The 21975-nt window shown below is 41.7% G+C and overlaps 1 protein-coding gene across 2 annotated transcripts in view; it reads right to left on the bottom strand.

Moving 5' to 3' along the window:
- Positions 1-5827: 5827 nt before the first annotated feature.
- Positions 5828-21975, bottom strand: part of GRM5 (glutamate metabotropic receptor 5) — a 355396-nt gene continuing 339248 nt past the window's right edge. The window contains exons 8-9 of one of the 2 annotated variants that reach the window (XM_040422641.1): positions 21238-21291; positions 5828-6647 (exon numbers count right to left, since the gene is read on the bottom strand). In XM_040422641.1, the coding sequence (XP_040278575.1) occupies positions 5828-6647; positions 21238-21291 (874 nt within the window). The remainder of the gene's footprint in view (positions 6648-21237; positions 21292-21975) is intronic. The other variant, XM_040422642.1, reaches the window with a different exon arrangement.

The following is a 21975-nucleotide window of genomic DNA, read 5'->3' as shown; positions in this document are numbered from 1 at the left end:
TTTGGGGAGCACCACCACTATGGCTTCATTCATGGAGGTTGGTAATCTACCCTGCTTTTTGGCCTCATTATAAACCTCTAGTAAATGGGGGAAAAGGATTGAGGAATCGGTTTTATATATCTCCGTTGGCAATCCATCTCCCGGGGCCTTATTATTAGACATACTACCCACCGCCTCTTCCATTACTTTTAGAGTAATGGGGGCATCTAGCATATTTCTCAGTTCCGTAGTAAGGGTATGAAGTCTCAGCAGGTCGAGAAACACCTGGGTCTCCACTTCAGATGCAGAAGTTTTAGACTCATACAGGGAGGAATAAAACAAGTGCATAATCTCAAGTACCTTTTCAGGAGCTGTACAGAGTTCTTCTTCAGGTTGCGGAGAGCACCTACATAGGCTTATTGTTGCTGAGCCTTAGAAACCGTAGCCAGTAATCTACCAGCCCTTTCTCCTTTCTCATAATACGTCTGTTTCTGAAAGAAACGTTTATTTCTTGTGTTCAGTAGGAAGCGTTCATTCAGCCTCTGTTGTGCTCCTCGCCATTCTTCCTCTTGTTCAATAGATGGGTTTACAATATACCTGGCTCCAGCCCCCTCTACATCTAGTAGGAGACCTTTTACTTTGGCCTTAGTGTTGTTTCTTTTTTTGTTTACCTCTGCAATTAGTACCCCCCGTAGGAAAGCCTTCATAGTGTCCCAAACTACGAGCAAACTCCTTCAGTTTGTCTCCTATACCCGCCACATCCGCCAACACATTAAGCCAGTATGGGTTACATTTTCACACCATGCATCTCTGCAATACAGGAGGAAGGAAGTTGGCCGTGACAAGCACAGGGGAATGGTCTGATATTCTACGGAGAAGATATTGCATGTCCTGAATTAGTTGTCCCACCGCGGTGTTGCCCAGTATTAAGTCTATCCTGGATAGTGACCCAAAAGTACTAGAGTAGCAGGAGTATTGTTTTATCTGCAGGTTCCTCAACCTCCAATAATCCAGCAGGAGGGCTTCCTGCAATAATCTCCCAAATGGGGTAATTTCCCCAGATGTTGGTTGGATATTAGGACAGAATCTATCTAAAGCCGGGTGAATTACATTGTTAAAGTCCCCAATTAACCAGTGGTGAATATGGTGGCAGGATATAGATGCCTACTATAATACAGGGGATCGTAAATATTTTGCCTTGCAGACATATATATTGCCCCAACTCATCTATCTTTTTAGATATACATTCAAATGCTATGTTCCTATGGATAAGGACACTTACTCCTCTTGCATAGGCAGAGTAGGTGGCATGATAGCAGTGCCTGCCCACTGGGGAGCGGGTAAGTGGGTCTGGTCCTCCATTAAATGTGTTTCTTGAAGGCAACATATCAGAGATTGGTATTGTTTCATACTATCCATAATGGCCCTCCTTTTATTGGCTTGCTTTAACCCCCTGACATTCCAGCTCAAAAGCCTCAGCGAACTAGCCATATACATCCCATAGTAACAGAAATTAACCCCTCGTCTAACGCCACAGAGTCAGTGGCAGGTATACGTCGTGCTCTCGGGTTATAGATCGAACCCTTATTCTACTTCTCAAAACCTCATATCTAATAGTTGCAGTCCCCCAGGTTGTAAACCAATAATGTCTCTAAACTGTGCCTCTAGAAAGGCAATTTAAAGTGCTGATCTTCCCAGCAGGCCCCCACTAAGGCACCTAGTTGTAGGTCTGTGGGACCAAATAGTACCTGCTGGCAGAGTCAGCTAAGACTGGTTAGCTAGCCCACCATTAAGAGGGTGGCACTCCTTATACAGATGTCAGCAAAACAGTATTAAAAACAGAACAATGCTTATATATAGCCACGATTAATGAAGCCGTCTACTCCTTGGCTCCCTGCATGTCTCTCGGCAAGCCTTTGAACAAGGCCATCCATTCCTATATACTCCCTACTGCAGTCTGTTATATCCATACTCTCCCTTTACATGACCCTGCCAGCATATCATGTTAAACCTACAGAACAACCCTCCCGCGCAATCATGCCCACATACACTCAGTCTCATTGTGTGTGATTATGGTACTTGCACTTGGATTTGAGTCTGTTTATTTAATCCTCCCCGTTCCTGTCTTCTCATAACTGGCGCTCATGCCGATTCAGCCATCTCATCGCCTCTTTTGATTCTTCAAACAAGCTGGTGGAACCTAGGGCAACTACCCTAAGTTTTGCTAGGTACAGCATGGAATATGGGATGTTGTTCCAGAAATCTCTTCTGTACCTCTAGGGAATAATCGGGAAAGAGCGACACCTTGTGACCATTGATGGAGAGTTCAGGCAAGTCTCTAGCTTTTCTAAGAATAATGTCTCGATCTCTATAGTGTAATATCTTCATTAGCACAGGCTGTGGTGGCGTGCCCGGTGGTAATGGGCGAGTTGGGACTCTGTTGGCTCTTTCAACAGCAAACAGTGGGGTCAAAGTCTCCACTCCAAACTTTTCCTTCAGCCATGCTTCAAAGAATTCCGTGGGGTTCGCCCACTCTACCTTCTCTGCCACCCCTACAATCCGCACATTGTTCCGGCGTAGCCGGTTTTGTAAGTCATCTTGCTTGGCTGCCACTGAGTCCAACCTTCGTGCATGTTTCACTACATCTCTTTTGAGTGGTTGCATGGCCTCCTCCACATCCCCCATACTTCCAGGGCTGTTGTGCGTTCAGTGAGTTTCTTTAAGTCGTGTCTAACAATGGTAATGTCCTCTTTTATTGCTCCCACCTGTACTGTAAGAGTGTTCAACGATTTGCCACATTTGGCGATAGCATGCATTACATATTTAAGGGTTGGTTCCTCTGAGCCCGATTCCTGGGCCCCCAAATCCACTTCTGCGCAACGTGTCTGCAAGACGCTGTATCTATTGGGGCTACATTTGGCCTCTGCTCTGGCAACTACTGCCTCATTATCTGAGTCCAGGCCTAACTCATCTTGTGGAGGCAGCTGCTTCTACCTTTGCAGCTAGTTTTGAAGTCGAGAGGGCATATTTTTGTAACTTTGCCGCGACCTCTCGTTGCACCTCCAAATGCGCCCAGGAGTTGCCGCTCCGGCGCCATCTTGGATGTCTTTATCAGCACCTTTCGTCTCCTTTTTCTTAGTCATGGCGAGGAGGTATTGTTCCTGCCAGGTACCAGAGGGATCCTTAAGAGGTCAGGAGCAGGGTAAGTACTTTTGCAGCTAGGGGATTCAGAAATTTCAGGATAAACAGCCGAGAGTGCACAGGAGCTCAGCAGACAAGCGGCCGCTCACATCCCTGTCTAGCCAGGCCCCATACATGTCCAATTTTAATGGGATTGTAATCCTTGTTGCTATCATTTCACACATAGGACATATCATTAATATGATCTAATAGGTTATTTGTAAATCGATCCAAAAGTAATTGACCCTAATGGCAAGTGGTTGGCAGGAGCCCATGGTGTGCCAGCCTGACCCCATCTATGATATCAGTTTAGGATCATCAAGTGATATCACTTAGGAATGAGTCATATCATGCCTAAGCGATAGGGCCAGGCGCTAAAAACATTTTTTTTAAATAAAATTTCTCCCATTTTGATTCAGACCACAAAATGGCTACCTTGATTTTGATATATATATAATTTAATGGGGTTGTCCGGGATTTTAAGAAACCCGTCTAAGTACATTAAATGGTATAACATAAAAAATAACCAATCCTTACCCGTTAAATCCCTTGCCACTCCAGCACCACTGCTCCAGTGATCCTTGCCGATCCTGCAACATTGAAGTCATATTTCATTCAGATGACCACTGCAGGAAGTCACTGGCATACATGCATCGCTGCTAAGGTCAGTGATTGGTTGAAGAGGTCACATGACTGATGTATATGACATAATTTCTACACGACCAGAGGGGACCACCAGAGAGGTGGGAAATGTAAAGGGGTTGTGCCAGGTTTGCAAGTTACCCCGTATCCACAGGATAGGTGATAACTAACTGATCGCCAAGGGTCCGTCCACTGGGACCTCCACCAATTTTGAAAACAAAAGTCCCATTCCCCCAATCTTATGGAGTGGTAGGTCGAGCCTGCGCCCTGCCGCTTCATTTATTCTTTATGGGACTGAGCTCTGTACTCAACTATCTCTGGCAGTCCCATAGAGAATGAATGAAGTGGCAGAGTGCATGTCCGACCTGTCTCTCAATCTGATTGGCGGAAACAGGACTCCTGTACTCGGGATGAGTGGTGGTCGAACAATTAGTAATCACCTATCCTTATGCAAGTTTCTTAAAACCCTGGACAACCCGTTTACAGAATTACTATGCTTAGAAACTTCCATTTTCTTTATATCATTCTCTAAATTCTTTTTTTCATAGACACCATTCCTGGCACAATCTTCTGGATATCTGCTCTGTAAGTTTACTTTAAGGCTATTTTCATTGTCATCACCCGCAATTAAACAATAAAACACTATCCTTAACATTATTGTATTTGGCACCTGAGGATAGTTGTTTGAAAATGGATATTTCTTTAGGATATATGTGAGTATATATATTTTTTACATATGCATTTTTTTAAATTGCTCTGAAATGATAACAAAGTTCTCTTTAAATATACAATAAAAAATAATATCCTATTAATGTATGATACCAAATGTGTTTGTTATGTTTTTCATATGTTAGGGACCAAAAATCCCGGTTTAAGGAAATGTAATCCTTACTTTGTATTGCTTTGAAATCCAAATTCGGTCACAGTTCAAGGTTAAAATAATATACAAATAGCCATGCCACATAAAACCATGGCTTATTACAGTAAATGTATTCAAGGCTTTGACACAATTTATTAAAAGATATGCCAATGACATATCAGGTTTGTTTTATGTTTATTTGAATAGCACTGAATTTGTTTTTGCTTTTTTTTTCATCTATTTTTTTACATGCAAAAAAGCAATGAAACACAAAAAATTTTCATCGATAAAAAATGATTAGAAAAAAAAGCATTCGACACATAGGGATGCAAGAACACCATAATTATTCGGCTATAAAGATTATATTCACCAAAACAACTCACCCTTAGGAGGAAAATTACAAAACAGTACTCCAAAAAAATATTTTTTTTTTGCTACTTTAGTATTGTCGGCAACACGGTGAAAAAAGACAATAGAATTCATCATTAATAAACTCCAGTCCTATGGTTTCAGAACCAATTAAAGATTAATGAATCAAGAATATTTACAAAAAACAAAAAGAAAACGTTATTGACAAGTTGCGTGTTGTGCCCTACGTAGTACATAGTCATTGCTACTGCAGAGAGTCAGCTTTTCATGATGGGTATCAAATATTTGATACGGATCGAGATGCTCTGAGAGTTTATTGGATGCAATTTTTTTGTGTTATAGTTTCTTCATACAAAATTGCCTGCCATTTTGGTCCCAGATTTTGAGTCTTTTAGAAAATGTACATTCATGTTTGGTCTTCTAATCTTGATAAAAGATCAAGGTTCACCTCTGGGAAGAGAATCAAAAGCAAAACAAGACAATATATTTTACAGTTGCTTACAATCCACTCTGTTCAAAAAAAGTTTTTGTTTTTCAAAAACAGCCAACTTTAACATTAAATCAAAGCACTTATAATAATCTCCTACCCTCTATTTTTAACTCCTGACCAGCCCTCAAGGGTCCTCAAATGTTTCTTAAAGACCATGTTTTAAGGCCACTCTATTAACAACTGCTCTGCATGGGAAGATGGGACCTTTGATCTTATACTGCCTTTAAGGAGCAACAGCTGCTTGCGCAAACAAGGTCTGTGAAACTCTCCCCCTATCCTGTATGATATTCGACTAGTATAATTTACATTCACAATGAGGAAGAACTTTGAGAGTAGTCTCTCAAGATCATGTTGTCATACTTAGGTGATGATGGGGTACAAAGAGCTGATTCTGAAACTGGGGAACTAGGGGAAGTGCTTTCTGAGTCAATGGAGTCTCTAAAAGGAGAAGGAGGTGTTAATGCCACCAACTCCTCAACATCTTGCTTTACTACTGGTGCTTCTGAAGTGCTATCTTTGACGCTGTCAGAAGAGGACTTTCTGGTAGTAAGTGACCCACCGTTAAATTCAATTGCTGGGGCTGGCTGGATCTCTGCAAAGGTGGTCATAGCTGTGGGAAGTTGGATCTCCCTTGGAATCAGGTAGGAAGAACATAAAGGGGTGGGCACCAATGTTCCTTGGGTGTTAGAAGAAAGCATCATGGAGTTTAGCTCACTGATATTAGCGGTGAATCGGGTCACAACATTACTGATTTGGTCCATTAAGGAACCTTGAGAAGAACCGCTTCGTTGGGCAGTATCTGAATGAAAAGACGGGATGTCATCATCGGTCCGGGTTACAGAAGTTGCTCTCTGGCTTACAGTGCTGATTGGAGAAGGTGTCTGTGGTCGGTACTGTACTGGATAATGCTCCTCAACTTCAGAAACATCATACAGCATTTTGGCACTGGAGTCAGGAAAGGAAGTGCTAATATATCTGTTTTCTGTGCTGCTTTTAGAGAAGGGCTTAATGACAGCTGTCTGGTTTGTACTATCCTTTTTCTTGACATGAACAGAAAGCCTCTGCCATAGATGGTGACCCCGATTGCTCTTCTCATTTTGTGCCCAAGTAACGGATTTTCCATTAGAGCTGAAATAAATTGAAAAATTACGTAAGAATGGAGAAATCACACGTGCATTACATTTTGTCTTTTTGTTGACAACAAGCTCTCTTGGAGAATTACTATTGTATGTATGTTGCTATTAACTTTTGTTAAAACTGCATATTAGACCAACAACTAAATTCCTCATAACTATCAAAACTGTAAAGGGCTAACTGTACAGTTGGGCTGTACTGAGTTAAGTAGAATCTACCTACTGTATATTGCTCCTAGGTGTCCATAATCGGTAAAATGACCACCATCAATGTTATGCTATTTGTAATACTGTTGTTTATATGGGTTGGTTGGGCCATTGGATCCATTAGGAACCAGGGCCCAGATGCAACAACTATATCTGCACCCCCTCTAGCTATGTCCCTATACATGTGTTACTATGATGTAATACAGTCTTAGCAATCACCAAATTGACAATTAAAGGGGTTCTGCACTTAGTTTAAACTGATAATCTATCCTCTGGATAGATCATCAGCATCTGATCGGTGGGGGTACGACACACGGGACCCCTGCCGATCAGCTGTTTGAGAAGGTAGCGGTGCTCCAACAGCGCCACGGCCTTCTCACTGTTTACCGCTGGCCCAGTGACGTCACGACTAGTATCACTGGCCTGGGCACGGCTAAGCTCCGTTCCCTTGAATGGAGCTTAGCCCCGCCCAGGCCAGTTGATACAAGTCGTGACATTACTCGGCCAGCGGTAAACAGTGAGAAGGCCGTGGTGCTGCTGGAGCGCCGCTGCCTTCTCAAACAGCTGATCAGATGCTGATGATCTATCCAGAGGATAGATCAGTTTAAACAAAGTGCAGAACTCCTTTAAGGCTTTAGTATATATGAGTTTTCTTGTATTACACGTCTAGAAAGTGTCCCTCTGTGTGACAACTGGATTGCAGACTAATCTAGGTGTGGTCACCCATAAACCTCACAAAAAGGTACAGGGGTTCTGAACTTGCAACCTAGCCAGAATGTGGGACAATGGAAGTCATACTGACGATGTACCGTATCTTGAATTGTCACCAGGAAAGAGGAGTCAATTGGTGTACAATGAAATGAGTAGACAATGGAAAAGTCAGGATTTGCACACAATTGTTGCCAGAAGGAGGATCAATGTTAGGGCCAAGGGAAATTCCCTGTGACCAGGAATCATAACCAGAAAAGATCAGAAGGCAGACAAAAGAACCGTACGAATTGCCAGGACCAGAATATGAAACATAGGTTAGGAATTTCAGGACAGTTGTCCCAATACCAGAAGAGCAAAGGATAATGTATTAGATAGTAAGGAGTGTCATGCCACCTGTCACCAAGTAGCACTACTTGCCAAGGATGTATCTGTGAAGACCAGCATGTGTCTGCACTAGTGTTGGGCGAGAATGTTCGGCTAAACACAAATTTTACTCGAGCATGGCGATATTCAGCACATCCCGGTGTTAGGCCGAATATCGCGTGTGCTCGAGTGCGATGCTCGAGTCTCCTCCCCACACGTTTGTTGGCTGCTACACAGCCAATAAACGTGCAGGAAAGTACTGCCATTAACTGTAATGCCGTAGCCATGTTGGCTACTGGCATTACAGTGATTGGCTGGCCGGAACGCGTCATGACACGTGTTCGGCTCAGTCTTAGTAAGGGAAAGCTGGAGAGCAGAAGGGAGAGCTAGTGTAGGGAGTAAAATAGGAATATTTTAGTTTTTATACTTGTTATAGACCCAAAAGTCATTTTAAGGACTATTGTTGTGTGTGGCAGCAATATATATTTTTACCGCAACCTGCGCTAAATAGCTTGCAATTGTTTGGCCGCTGCAGAAAGCAACATTATCTGCGCTACATCTCCTGTCTAACGTGTGCGCAGCCTAAAAATATCTGTGACATCTAGTGTACTTTTTCCGTAGACGGTGTCCACTACGGACAGTTACATTACCTGCGCTACATCTCCTGTATAACGTTTGCGTAGTCAAAATATCAGTGACATTCAGTGTAATTTTTTTCGCTGCTGGTGACAGCGACATTATCTGCGCTACATCTCCTGTGTAACATGTGCGCAGCCTAAAAATATCTGTGACATCCAGTGTACTTTTTATGTAGACGGTGTCCGCTGTAGACAGTTACATTACCTGCGCTACAGCTCCTGCATAACGTTTGTGCAACCTAAATATCAGTGACATTCATTCAGTGTAATTTTTTATTAGGCGGTGGTGACAGCGACATTACTTGCACTATACCTTCTGTGTACTTTATTTGCTCACATACTTAAAAAACCTGCGCTACTGTACGTGTGACATACTTGCAAGCATATATACCATTTAATATGCGCAAGGCGAGCAGTAAGGGACGGGGAAGTGGCCGTGCTGCTGATGGTGCACGCAGAGGTCCTGGCCCTGGGCACGGTGCCTGCTGCCAGAGCACAAGAAACACACTTATCCACTATACCTAGCTTCATGTCCCAGTTTGCAGGACGGCACAGGACACCACTCTTGAAGTCACACCAGTGTGACCAGGTGGTCGGTTGGATTGCAGCAGATAATGCTTCCAGTCGGTTAAGCACCACCCTGTCTTCCACAAAGTCCAGTCGCAGTAGCCAAAAGTCTGATACTCCTTCCTCCCACCATGGAGAGTCTTGGCAAACAAGTGATCCCACACTCGGATATTCCGAGGAGCTCTTTTTATCGCCATTCCTTGATTTGGGCCTCTCGACAAGCCCGCTTGACCAAGGACATGAGGAGATCGTGTGCACTGATTCCCAAACTCTTGAGCATCCACAGTCACAAGAAGATGACAGTGGGGAACGGCAATTAGTGTTTCACAATGTGGATGATGATGATGAGACACAGTTGCCAATAAGTCAACCGCAATTAGTGTCTCAAGAGGTTCATCATGAGGATGAGACACAGTTGTCAATAACCGAGGTTGTTATTAGGTCAACAATAGTGATGAGCGGCAGGGGCAATATTAGAATTCGCAATATTTTGCGAATATTTGGGCGAATATTCACCATATATTCGAGAATTCGCGAATTCATGATCTCCAGGCATTATTTTCTTGATTGCGAAAATTCGCATAAAATTCGCATGAACTGGTATTTAAAAAAAAAAACTAATATTCGCGATTACGAATATATTTTGCTATATTCTAAATATTTGCGAATTCTCGAAGTGCCGATATTCGCGATTAAAATTCGCAATTCGAATATTCGTGATCAACACTAGTCAACAAGTAGGGAGGATAACCAGAGTGAGGAAGTGGAAGAGGAGGTGGTGGACGATAAAGTCACTGAGCCAACCTGGGAAGGTGGGAAGGTGGCAAACCGAGCAAGGACAGCAGTACAGAAGGGGAGGGGTCCGCAGTACCGCAACAGACTAGAAGAAGCAGTGGGGTGGCAAAAGGGAGAGGGCAGGTCACACCAAACTGGCCCGCAACTGTTCCCCGAAGTCTGGCGCTTTTTTGAGGAAAGTACAGACAAATGAATTGTCATTTGCAACCTGTGCTGTACCAAAATGAGCAAGGGCGTGTACACTAGCAACCTCACCACCACCAGCATGATCCGCCACATGGCATCAAAGCACCCTAATAGGTGGACTGAACGCCTGGGTCCACAACCAGTGTCTGCGGGTCACACCACTGCATCCTCTTCCCCTGTGCTACGTGCTGGCCAATCCCATGTCCAAGACGCAGGCCCGGATGCAGCGTACAGATGTCTATACCCCAGGCCTTTGAACGAAAGCACAAATACACAGCCACCTACCCACAGACCATAGCACCTTTCCAAATTGCTGGCCCTGGAAGTGTTGCCATTTAGGCTTGTGGACACTGAGGCTTTCCGCAGCCTGATGGCGGTGGCTTTCCCGTGGTACTCTGTCCCCAGCCGCCAATATTTTTCACGGTGTGCAGTCCTAACCTTACACTAGCATGTGTCCCGTAACATCATCTGTGCCCTTATCTATGCCTTAGAGGTGCTGGCCTGCCCCGCTGCCAGCGTTTTGTCAGAGCGTGTATTTAGTGCTGCTGGGGGCATAATAACTGATAAGCGCATCCGTCTGTCAACTGAAAATGCTGACCGGTTGACTCTTATAAAAATTAACAAGGCCTGGATTGCCCCTGACTTCTCTACTCCACCAGAGGAAAGCAGCTAAACATAAAGGCACTCTAAATGTGGCTTTTATGGTGTATTGAATACACTGTATTCCCATGCACTCCTTCCACCACTAAAAAGTGCATATGGTTCAACCTCCTTTTTCTCGTCCTCCTCCTCCATTATATCAACATGCTTATTAGGCTGCCCTCGCTCTGAATGTTTTAGAGGGTCAGATCAGCAGCAGGCCCTCACCCATAAAGTTTTAGAGGGTCACCAGTAGGCCCTCACCCATAATGTTTTTGAGGGTCACCAGCAGGCCCTCAATCATAATGTTTTAGAGGGTCAGCTCAGCAGCAGACCCTCACCCCTAAATTTTTGGTGAAACAAGTGATGTACCTGCATTGAAAAGCCTCCGATAATACTGTATGGCCATACAGAAGAAAATCTCTACAGTAAAGGATTAACTATTCTTATCGTCGAAAGCTGCACCAAAGGAAATTGCGGAACAGAGTGGCAACTCCTGCGATCTTTGGAACTCCTGCGAAATTTAAACCAGCTTGCTGTATGGAGCGACTGAATAAGCCGGCAAATATTTAAAGCTCCATTGAAGCAATAGGGAGACAGCAGACGCTAGACGGTAAGCCAAACATCGATTTAAAGTTTTCTCCAATCCAAAGCTCATATCGAGCTTAAAAGGATATGCTATAAGAGACTTTTCACATTATCAGGATTCCTGTGGACACTTTATGAACATATTGCGCTCCCAGTGAATACACCTACAACATTTTCAGTGACATTCAGTTTCCCAAATTGGGATAGAGCGCTAGAAGATAATACCCCCTCTTTCCCAAATAACAGCATATACTTGAAGTTTCTTGGTGTGATATATATTATTGAATTTATCGACACTATTAAGTCATATGAATATAGTGTCGATCATATCTACCACAATATATGTGATTGTAATGTTGTATATTATTGCTACATTGTTCTTATAAATTTTATTACTTGTATTTTATGGGGATATAATAAATATTTTCTGCACATGTCAATTTGGTTGCCAAGTGTATGAGTGCTCGCTCATTACTCTATTACTACATTTTTTAGATGGTCAGCTCGGCAGCAGGCCCTCGTCCACAAATTTTTTTAGATGGTCAGCTCGGCAGCAGGTCCTCGTCCACAAAATATTTTAGATGTCAGCTCGGCAGCAGGCCCTTGCCCACAATTTTTTTTAGATGGTCAGCTCAGCAGCAGGCCCTCACCACTAATGTTTTAGAGGGTAACCTGCAGGCCATCAACCATAATTTTTCAAGGGTGTGTATGATGCCCTCCATTATGTGTAATAAAGGGTGTATTGGAGTGCCTGTTCCTTGTAATTTTTGGCAGCCCTTTCCCTTAGTGCATAGGCTTTATGAGTGTAGAAGTCCCACTACCTGAACAATTGTACCACAATGTGAATGAGGCCCAACTTTATGTAATATACAGGTTGTATCGGAGTGCCTATTCCTTGTAATTTTTTAGAGCACTTGCACATTATATACAAGTAAACATACAGGAAAGAATGTTTTCTAACAATTTCTCCTCTAAAATCGATTTTATCTTAGGTTTGGTGCGTATTATTGTTCCCAGCAGTGACCTGGGAGTCCAAGATGCATCCAGACATCCTCCCCATGCTGTTCATGAACCATTTCAGTGGTGTTTTCATCAATTTCTGACCTTTTCCTATGAACCAGACACCCTCCATTCTTCAGAGCAGGGGGTGCCTGGTTTAATGCTCGGGTTCTCCCATTGACTTCCATTGTGCTCGGGTGCTCGGCACCAATGTTTGAGCAAGGAGCAATAAGTAGGGAGTAAGGGTACTACTCCTTGTGGCCCTTGTCTTGACAGGTTTATCAGAGAACTTAGCATGTACCTTTTGGATAACATGCAGAGCAAAGACATCATCTTGGAAATCCAGGTCTTGGAAGAGCATTCATTGAGATATACACTGCGTGCAGAATTATTAGGCAAATGAGTATTTTGACCACATCATCCTCTTTATGCATGTTGTCTTACTCCAAGCTGTATAGGCTCGAAAGCCTACTACCAATTAAGCATATTAGGTGATGTGCATCTCTGTAATGAGAAGGGGTGTGGTCTAATGACATCAACACCCTATATCAGGTGTGCATAATTATTAGGCAACTTCCTTTCCTTTGGCAAAATGGGTCAAAAGAAGGACTTGACAGGCTCAGAAAAGTCAAAAATAGTGAGATATCTTGCAGAGGGATGCAGCACTCTTAAAATTGCAAAGCTTCTAAAGCGTGATCATCGAACAATCAAGCGTTTCATTCAAAATAGTCAACAGGGTCGCAAGAAGCGTGTGGAAAAACCAAGGCGCAAAATAACTGCCCATGAACTGAGAAAAGTCAAGCGTGCAGCTGCCAAGATGCCACTTGCCACCAGTTTGGCCATATTTCAGAGCTGCAACATCACTGGAGTGCCCAAAAGCACAAGGTGTGCAATACTCAGAGACATGGCCAAGGTAAGAAAGGCTGAAAGACGACCACCACTGAACAAGACACACAAGCTGAAACGTCAAGACTGATTTTTCTAAGGTTTTATGGACTGATGAAATGAGAGTGAGTCTTGATGGGCCAGATGGATGGGCCCGTGGCTGGATTGGTAAAGGGCAGAGAGCTCCAGTCCGACTCAGACGCCAGCAAGGTGGAGGTGGAGTACTGGTTTGGGCTGGTATCATCAAAGATGAGCTTGTGGGGCCTTTTCGGGTTGAGGATGGAGTCAAGCTCAACTCCCAGTCCTACTCCCAGCGTGGCTGGCAGGAAAGGGTATAAAAGAAGAAAATCTAATGACATGGCCTCCTTGTTCACCTGATCTGAACCCCATTGAGAACCTGTGGTCCATCATCAAATGTGAGATTTACAAGGAGGTAAAACAGTACACCTCTCTGAACAGTGTCTGGGAGGCTGTGGTTGCTGCTGCACGCAATGTTGATGGTGTACAGATCAAAACACTGACAGAATCCATGGATGGCAGGCTTTTGAGTGTCCTTGCAAAGAAAGGTGGCTATATTGGTCACTGATTTGTTTTTGTTTTGTTTTTGAATGTCAGAAATGTATATTTGTGAATGTTGAGATGTTATATTGGTTTCACTGGTAAAAATAAATAATTGAAATGGGTATATATTTGTTTTTTGTTAAGTTGCCTAATAATTATGCACAGTAATAGTCACCTGCACACACAGATATCCCCCTAAAATAGCTAAAACTAAAAACAAACTAAAAACTACTTCCAAAAATATTCAGCTTTGATATTAATGAATTTTTTGGGTTCATTGAGAACATGGTTGTTGTTCAATAATAAAATTAATCCTCAAAAATACAACTTGCCTAATAATTCTGCACTCCCTGTATATGAGTTCAGAATCTAATTCACCAAATTCTGCTCGAGAATGTAAGACTGGAGATGAACTTGATGCTGGTATACATGTTGACATTTAAAAAAGCCCATCGAACAATGGGGTCAACGTAAACAAGAGAACTTTTTTTGTGTTTAACCATACTTCACCCCCTCATTATAGAGCAGTTCCAGGTAATTATTTACCAATTGCATTTGTGTCCTTACGAGAGCATTCAGCCTCTTTTGAGTGCTCCAGAAAAGCACAACCACAACTTGGAAAGAAGTTTTGAGGAAGGCAAAAGTTTCTTAAGTAATCAATAACAAAAAGCCTTTCTGCTGACACCCCAATGACCATTATGGCAGCAAATATCTTATAAAGTTCAAGGTTAAATCTGACGCATGGGCAACACATAATTAAAATAGGATGGATGAGGCTGGCTTCTGCTTGACTTGTAGATCTGGTGGACATTAAGCATCTTACAATCATGCCTCCAACCTGACCACTATAAAATAGGAAAAAATCTGCTTTTATACTTGGATGACCTGTCAGCAATGAGATACCTAGAACATTTCATGAAGGTTATAAAACACCAATGAATTTCCAACCAGGACCCGGGGAATTGAGAAGTCAAGTTTGGCATGGAAGCAGATATAGGCAAGTCCATTTACTGTGTCTTCCGTAGAATGAATTGTGAAGAGATTAGATAGTGTATCTGGCAAATGTTTCTTTAGATCCCTGAAGAGCAATGGTCAGGTTTCAAAACGGTCATCTGCCCTTAGACAGAATAAATATCATGGAAGATTTCATTAACATTCTAAAAATAAAAATGGCCATTTGGAAAATTAGCTTTAATGTTAAAAGCTATAATGACTTATCTAGAGCATTTTGCTCATCTTACATACAGTATTAAAGCCCATTTTCGATTCACTCTATAGAGATGTAGTATCCAAAATATAGATAAATCTATGGCAGTCTATTTCAGAAAATGGTGGCTCTTGATCACGAATAATTTTCAAACCATCGTAGTTAATGATCTTGCAGAATTTTCCTGAATGAAAATAGAGCTTAAAGGGATTCTGTCACTAGGATTAACGATATGTAGATATTTATATGTGCCCATTAGTCTTCATGCAGTGTTTACAATGATCCCTCTGTTTATGCTCTGTGTGCCTTATATTCTTATAAAAAGCGATCTTATTCATATGTAAATCACCTTTGTCAGGAGCCCAAGGGGTTGTCCCACGATCTCCTGGAGCCCAACCGCGCCTATCGATCCGGAGCCCAGCACCGCCTACCACTTAATTTATTCACTCCACTATCCCTGACGTCAGTTCTTCTCAGTGCTGTAATCTCGCGCAGAGGGAGCCGGCGCATGCTCAGTTGACTCGTCGAAGCTGGTGCCAGTAGTCCGCACGGGCGCAGACTATAGTGTCCACTGCGCCTGTGCGAGACTACGGAGCAGAGATTACATGACGTCAGGATAGTGCAGTGAATAAATTAAGTGGTAGGCGGTGCTGGGCTCCGGATCGATGGGCGCGGCTGGGCTCCAGGAGATCGTGGGACAACCCCTTGGGCTCCTGACAGAGGTGATTTACATATAAATAAGATCGCTTTTTATAAGAATATAAGGCACACAGAGCATAAACAGAGGGATCATTGTAAACACTGCATGAAGACTAATGGGCACATATAAATATCTACATATGGTTAATCCTGGTGACAGAATCCCTTTAACAGGCATACTTAAAGGGTTCTCTAGGAAAGAAAAAAAATGAAAATACAGAAAAACATGATATTAGATATAAACTCTTAAATGCCTTTAAATATTTATAATGGCTCGTTTTGTATAGGGGACAATCAGTGAAGAAATTAAAATGGCCGCTGTCAGATTCCTGGACATGGAATTCATCCTCCTAATCATACTGCACACTGACTGTGTGAGAATATAGAGTACTGAGCAGGAGCCCTTTTTGTAGGCTTCTTTCTCTGCCTACATCTGCACTGTGAAGCACAAAATTATGTGCAGATCACAGTGCTTATCTGTCTGTCTACTTCAGAACAGAGTAGTCACCTCACCTCGAACACACAAGCTGAGATGTTTTCTAATGACTCTCCACCCCCACAGCAGCGTGTGTCTGGTCCTCATTTCTACCCTTCAGCTTGTGAGTATGAGTTGATAAGAGCTCTGAAGCACATGGACACACTTATCTCAGCTGTCATCTGCACATAATATAGAGCTTCACATCCTGCAGTGTTATTAGGAGGGCGGATTCCATGTCCAGGAATCTGTCAGCGGCCATTTTAAGTCTTTCACTGACTGCCCCCTAGAAAAAATGAGCCATTAATAAATAAATGTATTTAGGAGTTTATTTATAATAGCATGTTTTTTCAGTATTTTCATTTTTATCTTTCCTTTAATCACTTGGTATAGCAATACCAAGGCTGTTGCCACCATATGGTGTTGTTCAGCTGTTGTGTCTTTATCATTTTTAATAAAATTACTAAACAGCAACCTAGAAAAAAGGTAACAGACTTCCGCTAGATAAAAAGTATAATGTTCAAGATTCCATCCAGAAATGGGATAGAAAAGTTCATGAAACTTAATCTACTTCCAAGAAGTTTTGAAATGTTGAACGTGATTCCACGTTATGTGGATCTGTATGCAGTTTATAAAGATAAAGAATAAGAGATATTCATGCCTGTGATAACAGGTTGTTTTCACTGAACGCTCAAACAGGTTTTCTACTCAAATTGTATTCTTTGACAAAATGTAAGAAATCTTTGATTGATGATTATTATAGAAAACTCTTGAATTTAATACCTGCTTTCTTATACCAATTTGATTTGGTTTATGTTATTATTTACTATTCTGAAAACTTTAATAAAACTTAAATTTACAAGAAAAGTTCATGAAACTTTGAAGCATGACAGATCCAATCACAGAGATACCACGCAGTGTTTTACTAGAGATACAGACAAGCAGTAAGTCAAAACTTTTTGCCAAAGCACCAAAATGCATTTCAATCCTTATTTTTGAAGTGGAGAGTGGAAGACATTCAGGTGATGATGTCTGAATCATTGATGTCTGAACAGGCTAGTCTTTTATCCATAGCAAAGACCCAGATTAAGGAATTGTAAGCGGGTGGAATCCCATATTACCTTAGTTTACCTCTCCCTTATGTAAAAAATTGTATACACTATATGTATGCATATGCAAATTAAAAAAATAAAAGTTTGCATGCAATGTTAATCGCTGCTATGGGATACCCCTGCACTGTATAAAAAGAGCTGCAGGGCAGGAAATGAGTTGATGTGTGGCTGAGGCCATGTGTAGTGCCTGGGGAGTCTGCATATTTTAAACAGCAGACTGTAGGACCATAGAGAAGGCTTGAGCATGTTAAAGCAGATGTTGCTGCCAGACCTGCTGTAAGACTGAGAGGAGGTAACCACTAAAGCACACCAATGGTTGCAAAAGAGAGAGGTGCTGAAGTGGGTCTCAGAATGAGAACCAGGAACAAGTAGAGTGGAGGTGAGATCTATAGTCCTCAAGACTTAAAACTCTGTTTTGCTGGAAATAAAGGGGTATTCCTAATTGGACATTTATGGCATATTCAAGGGATATGTCAGTTCCACCTCTGAGACTTGCTGTAAAAATCTCTCCATTCACCGCTATGGAACTTCCAAAAATAGACTTTATATTCAGATACCTGATTTTATAGCAAGATTACATTAACTTTTTAAGTCTTTGTTTTAAAGCACAAGATGGTTGAAGCTGCAGAGGCAGAACAATCTGGTTCTTCAAAGCCCTCTAGAACTGAGCTTCTCATTCTTTTTGTACCAGGGCCTCACCAGCAAGAACATAGCGAACCTAGACCTGAACACTGATGCTAGCCCATGCCAAAATCTTTAACAATTACTTCAATGTACTTTAAAATTGGCTTCATGAACCAAGTGGGTCATCAAAATAAGCATGCAAAGTCATTTATATTGTCAAACCAGAGATTGATGCAAGTTCAGAAAGATCTCTGAAGAATGTAGTAAATTCTGTCAAAATTGTATCTCAACCATGAATTAGACTGTGCCTCAATTTAAGAAGCTCTAGAAAGTGGCTTAGAGGTGAAGACGACTACAGATAGCTTTAACTCCCATTGTAATATAGTTCTTTCCAAAAGAGAACCAGGTAACCTTGTAAGTACCTTAAATTGTATCTATCTCTAACAGGCCTAACGGGCTACTGTCAGGCCAAGGTGAAGAAGACAGGTGCAGACATGGCAGTGGTGGAGCTTAGGAATCAGAGCGACTGGCAGAAGTATAGGGGGCATCTGGAGAACATCTCAATGAACATCACAAGTCTGTAAAATCTGGTAATTCTGCTCATATCCAAACACTAGCTGGAATTGTGGTTGTCCAAATCTTGCACATCCAGCGGTATTGGAACTACAGAAAGATTCACAGGCTGGTAAAGACCTAGGTATTGAATCAATTCTGCTACACAGGCTAGATGGAGGAGCGAAATCTAAGGAAATTCCAGTTTGGCTTTGCTACATCAGGACATTTGAACAGAGCAACTAGAGTTAGGTCATGGGAAGGAACACGTAAGCTCATGCAACGAATGCCTGAAGGAGGCAGGTTTATATATCCTTTTGGTTTCCAAAGATGTAGCCATGAAGAATAGAGGGCAACATACACTGGTTTCAGAACAAGGAAAGTTGAGCAATAGCTTAATATAGGTAGTATGTACGTAGCTTGTAGTGCAATAGCCTAAGTCACCCCCTATTGGTTGAAATATTACCATTGGAAATAATACTTTTTGCTACACAGTGTTAGGTAGTTTGATGCCTGCTACTGTACAAAATAATAGTTAAAAGGGATTTTTTGGTGATTTTCAATTAGAATAGGCCATCATTATATGATCGTGGAGGTCTGAACCCTACCAATCAGCGAAATGAAGTGGCACACCCTTTCATTGTATATCCATGCACAGTGAGACACATACAAGTGCCTAGGACTGCGTTTCAGCCTTGTCCACTTGAATGGGCTGAGCTGTAGTATCAAGCAAGGACACACTCCAATGTATGAGGCTGTACATGGATACACCCCCATGATCATACACTGGCTGTCTATTCCAAGGAAAGGCCATCAGCTGAAAAGTCTAGCAACTCCTCCAAGGCTCATCAATACAGTTTAGAGGAACAGTCTTCTTAAAGCAGAAGGCATGAACATATATCTATGACAACGGAAAATGGATTCACTTATGGAGCTGTAAATCAGTCCTTGTTATCCATTTCCCAGTATAAATCAAGTTCTTCTTATATTACCAATAAGGACACCACCACTAGTACTATGGAACTAATAGGATCTAACTATTTACTACAATTGCACTGGAAGGGAAAAATCGGTTGTGGGGATAGGAACAAGATTACATGACATACAATTCTAGAATCCTACTGCTTCATACAATTTACTTACCATAAGAAACCCATACTTGAAAGGAAAGGACAAAAACACAATTGAACATATAATTTCAGATAAATAACAGATAAAAAAAAAAAAATCGTATGTAAAGAAGAAATGTGAAGGCCATTGTTTTGCAGACAGACAATGCACGAGAGAGACGTTATATGATATTTTATTACTTACTTCTATTGAATAATTTTTCCCCTAGAGAACCTATTAAAAAGAACCAGTCACCTCTCCTGACATGTCTGTTCTATTAGATACTTGAGGTGACGGAGGTGACAAGTTCTCTTTAAAGGATATCTGTCACTTACATGGAGCGATGGCTGTCATTCAAATTTTGAGGCAAGATTAAATGTCATCTTTAAATGAATCATTAGTAATAAAACATAAGGTATTTTTCTTCTTAGGTATCACGAGTAGTAGTGAATACAGCAGCACTTTTGGAACAAAAACTATACTATGATTATAGGGGTTATCCACTTTATACAATACATTTTCATTCCAAAGAAATAAGCTTATTGTAGGGTTTCCTGCTGCTGCATATCTGAGTCCTTGTCCCGGGTGCAGGAAAACCTACTACACCTTTGTGCTAGGGTGTGTGTTAAAAATCGCCCTAATAACCTAATATTGTAAATGATGGAAGGAAGCAATATAAGTTTCAGATGAGAGAACCATTTTTATAATATTTTATTGACTATATCAATTTTACCTTGAAGAACAATTCCATTCAGAGAGAAAACAAATCCTTCTACTTTTTCTGATGTTTTATAGTCTGATATTTTTTTGTCCATAAGGGGCAATATTATGGTAGAATTAACAATGATGTTGATGTCTTAAGTCAAAATGTACATTTTGTATATTTTTCAGCAGAGGGCGACCATGAGCACAGGAGATGCTCCTCCCATGGTAAAAACAATTGGAAATTCTGAGGCATAATGGATGGACCAATAAGATTTAGCGAAACCGAGATTTTCATATTGGTGACCTATCCTCAGGCCATCAGGCCAGGTCATCAATATCTAATTGATGGCGGTTTGACTCCTGGTACCCCAAAAAGATCACCTTTTTTCAGTAGCTGTGGCGTTCGAATGGGCCTCTTCCTAGGCTTGTGACATCACCTTCATCGGTCACATGGCCTATGTGCTGGTCAGTCCTATTAAAGTAAATGGGCTTGAACTGCAATACCAAGCACAGCCACTATACAAGGGACGGCGCTGTGCTTGGTATGCTGTGAGGAGGCTGCAGAGCTTTCCGGAGCACCATGGCCTCTTCAAACACTTGATCGGTGGGGGTGCCAAGAGTCAGACCCGACCGATCAGATATTGATGACCTATCCTGAGTATAGACTATCAATATCAAAATCCCAGATACCCCTATAATATTTCTCCAAAAAGTTTACTAAGATAGCTCTGCCCTCCTGCTCACCACAGATCTTTTACATTCCAGTAAATTTCTGCAGCCAAATAGTTTGATCCAGCAGGAAAATGCTGCTTTTATACACAAAGTTATCACGTCTGAGACAACATAGAAAATACAGACGTTCACAACAGATAATGCAGAAGCATATAGGCAGAGATGTTTTTGTTGTTTGACCCTGTCCAGCGCTACACAACAGAGATTAGAGTGTTAAAATAAATTCTTACATTCCGATTGGTTGCTGACAATAGGTGTGAGTAGGCCCAGGAGTAAATGAAATGCTAGAATAAAGAAAGTTTGATGGGTTAATAAATAAAATAAAAAATAATGTATATAAAAAGCTGCAAAGTTCTCAACCATGGAGAAATTACATTATCTTATTAGTTCTTAAAGTGGTTTTCTGGGAAATAACGTTGGTGGCCTATCCTTGATTGCCCATCAGTGTGTAATCCGTGGGCTTCACCTTTCGAGACCGCTACCTATTCAGTGTAGTACAGTAAGAGACAAAACGTTGCTCTTGGCCATAAGGGCATGTCTGGTACTGCTGCAAAGCCCTAAGGCTTAGCTCGAGGACACTGGACATTTTGCCCAGTTATTTTGTTGACTAGTGGGTGTCTAAATCCCAGGACCTCCACTGATCACACTTTGATGGCCTATCATGAGGTTAAGTCATCGATGTTGTTTCCCGGAAAGCCCCTTTAAATCATATTAATCAATTCACTAAACATGTCACAGTGCCATAATTGTATTGAACAACTGGTTTCATCAGTCAAGGTGATTGCTAGAAAAAGTATGCAAAACTTTACACTTTGTAAATAGATAAACCCTCTTTTGTCTGAAGTGATCAAAGCTTGATAGAGGATAAAAGGTATATTAGCCCATTCCTCAGCTTACTACAAATACTACTATTTTTGGGGGATATTTTGCTCATGCAACGTTCTTCAGATCACATTTCAAAAATACTT

Source organism: Bufo bufo, chromosome 3 (assembly GCF_905171765.1).
Source record: "Bufo bufo chromosome 3, aBufBuf1.1, whole genome shotgun sequence".
NCBI classification, from domain to species: domain Eukaryota; kingdom Metazoa; phylum Chordata; class Amphibia; order Anura; family Bufonidae; genus Bufo; species Bufo bufo.
Note: the sequence above shows the minus strand (reverse complement) of the source record. Positions and strands in the feature narration are given on the sequence as shown.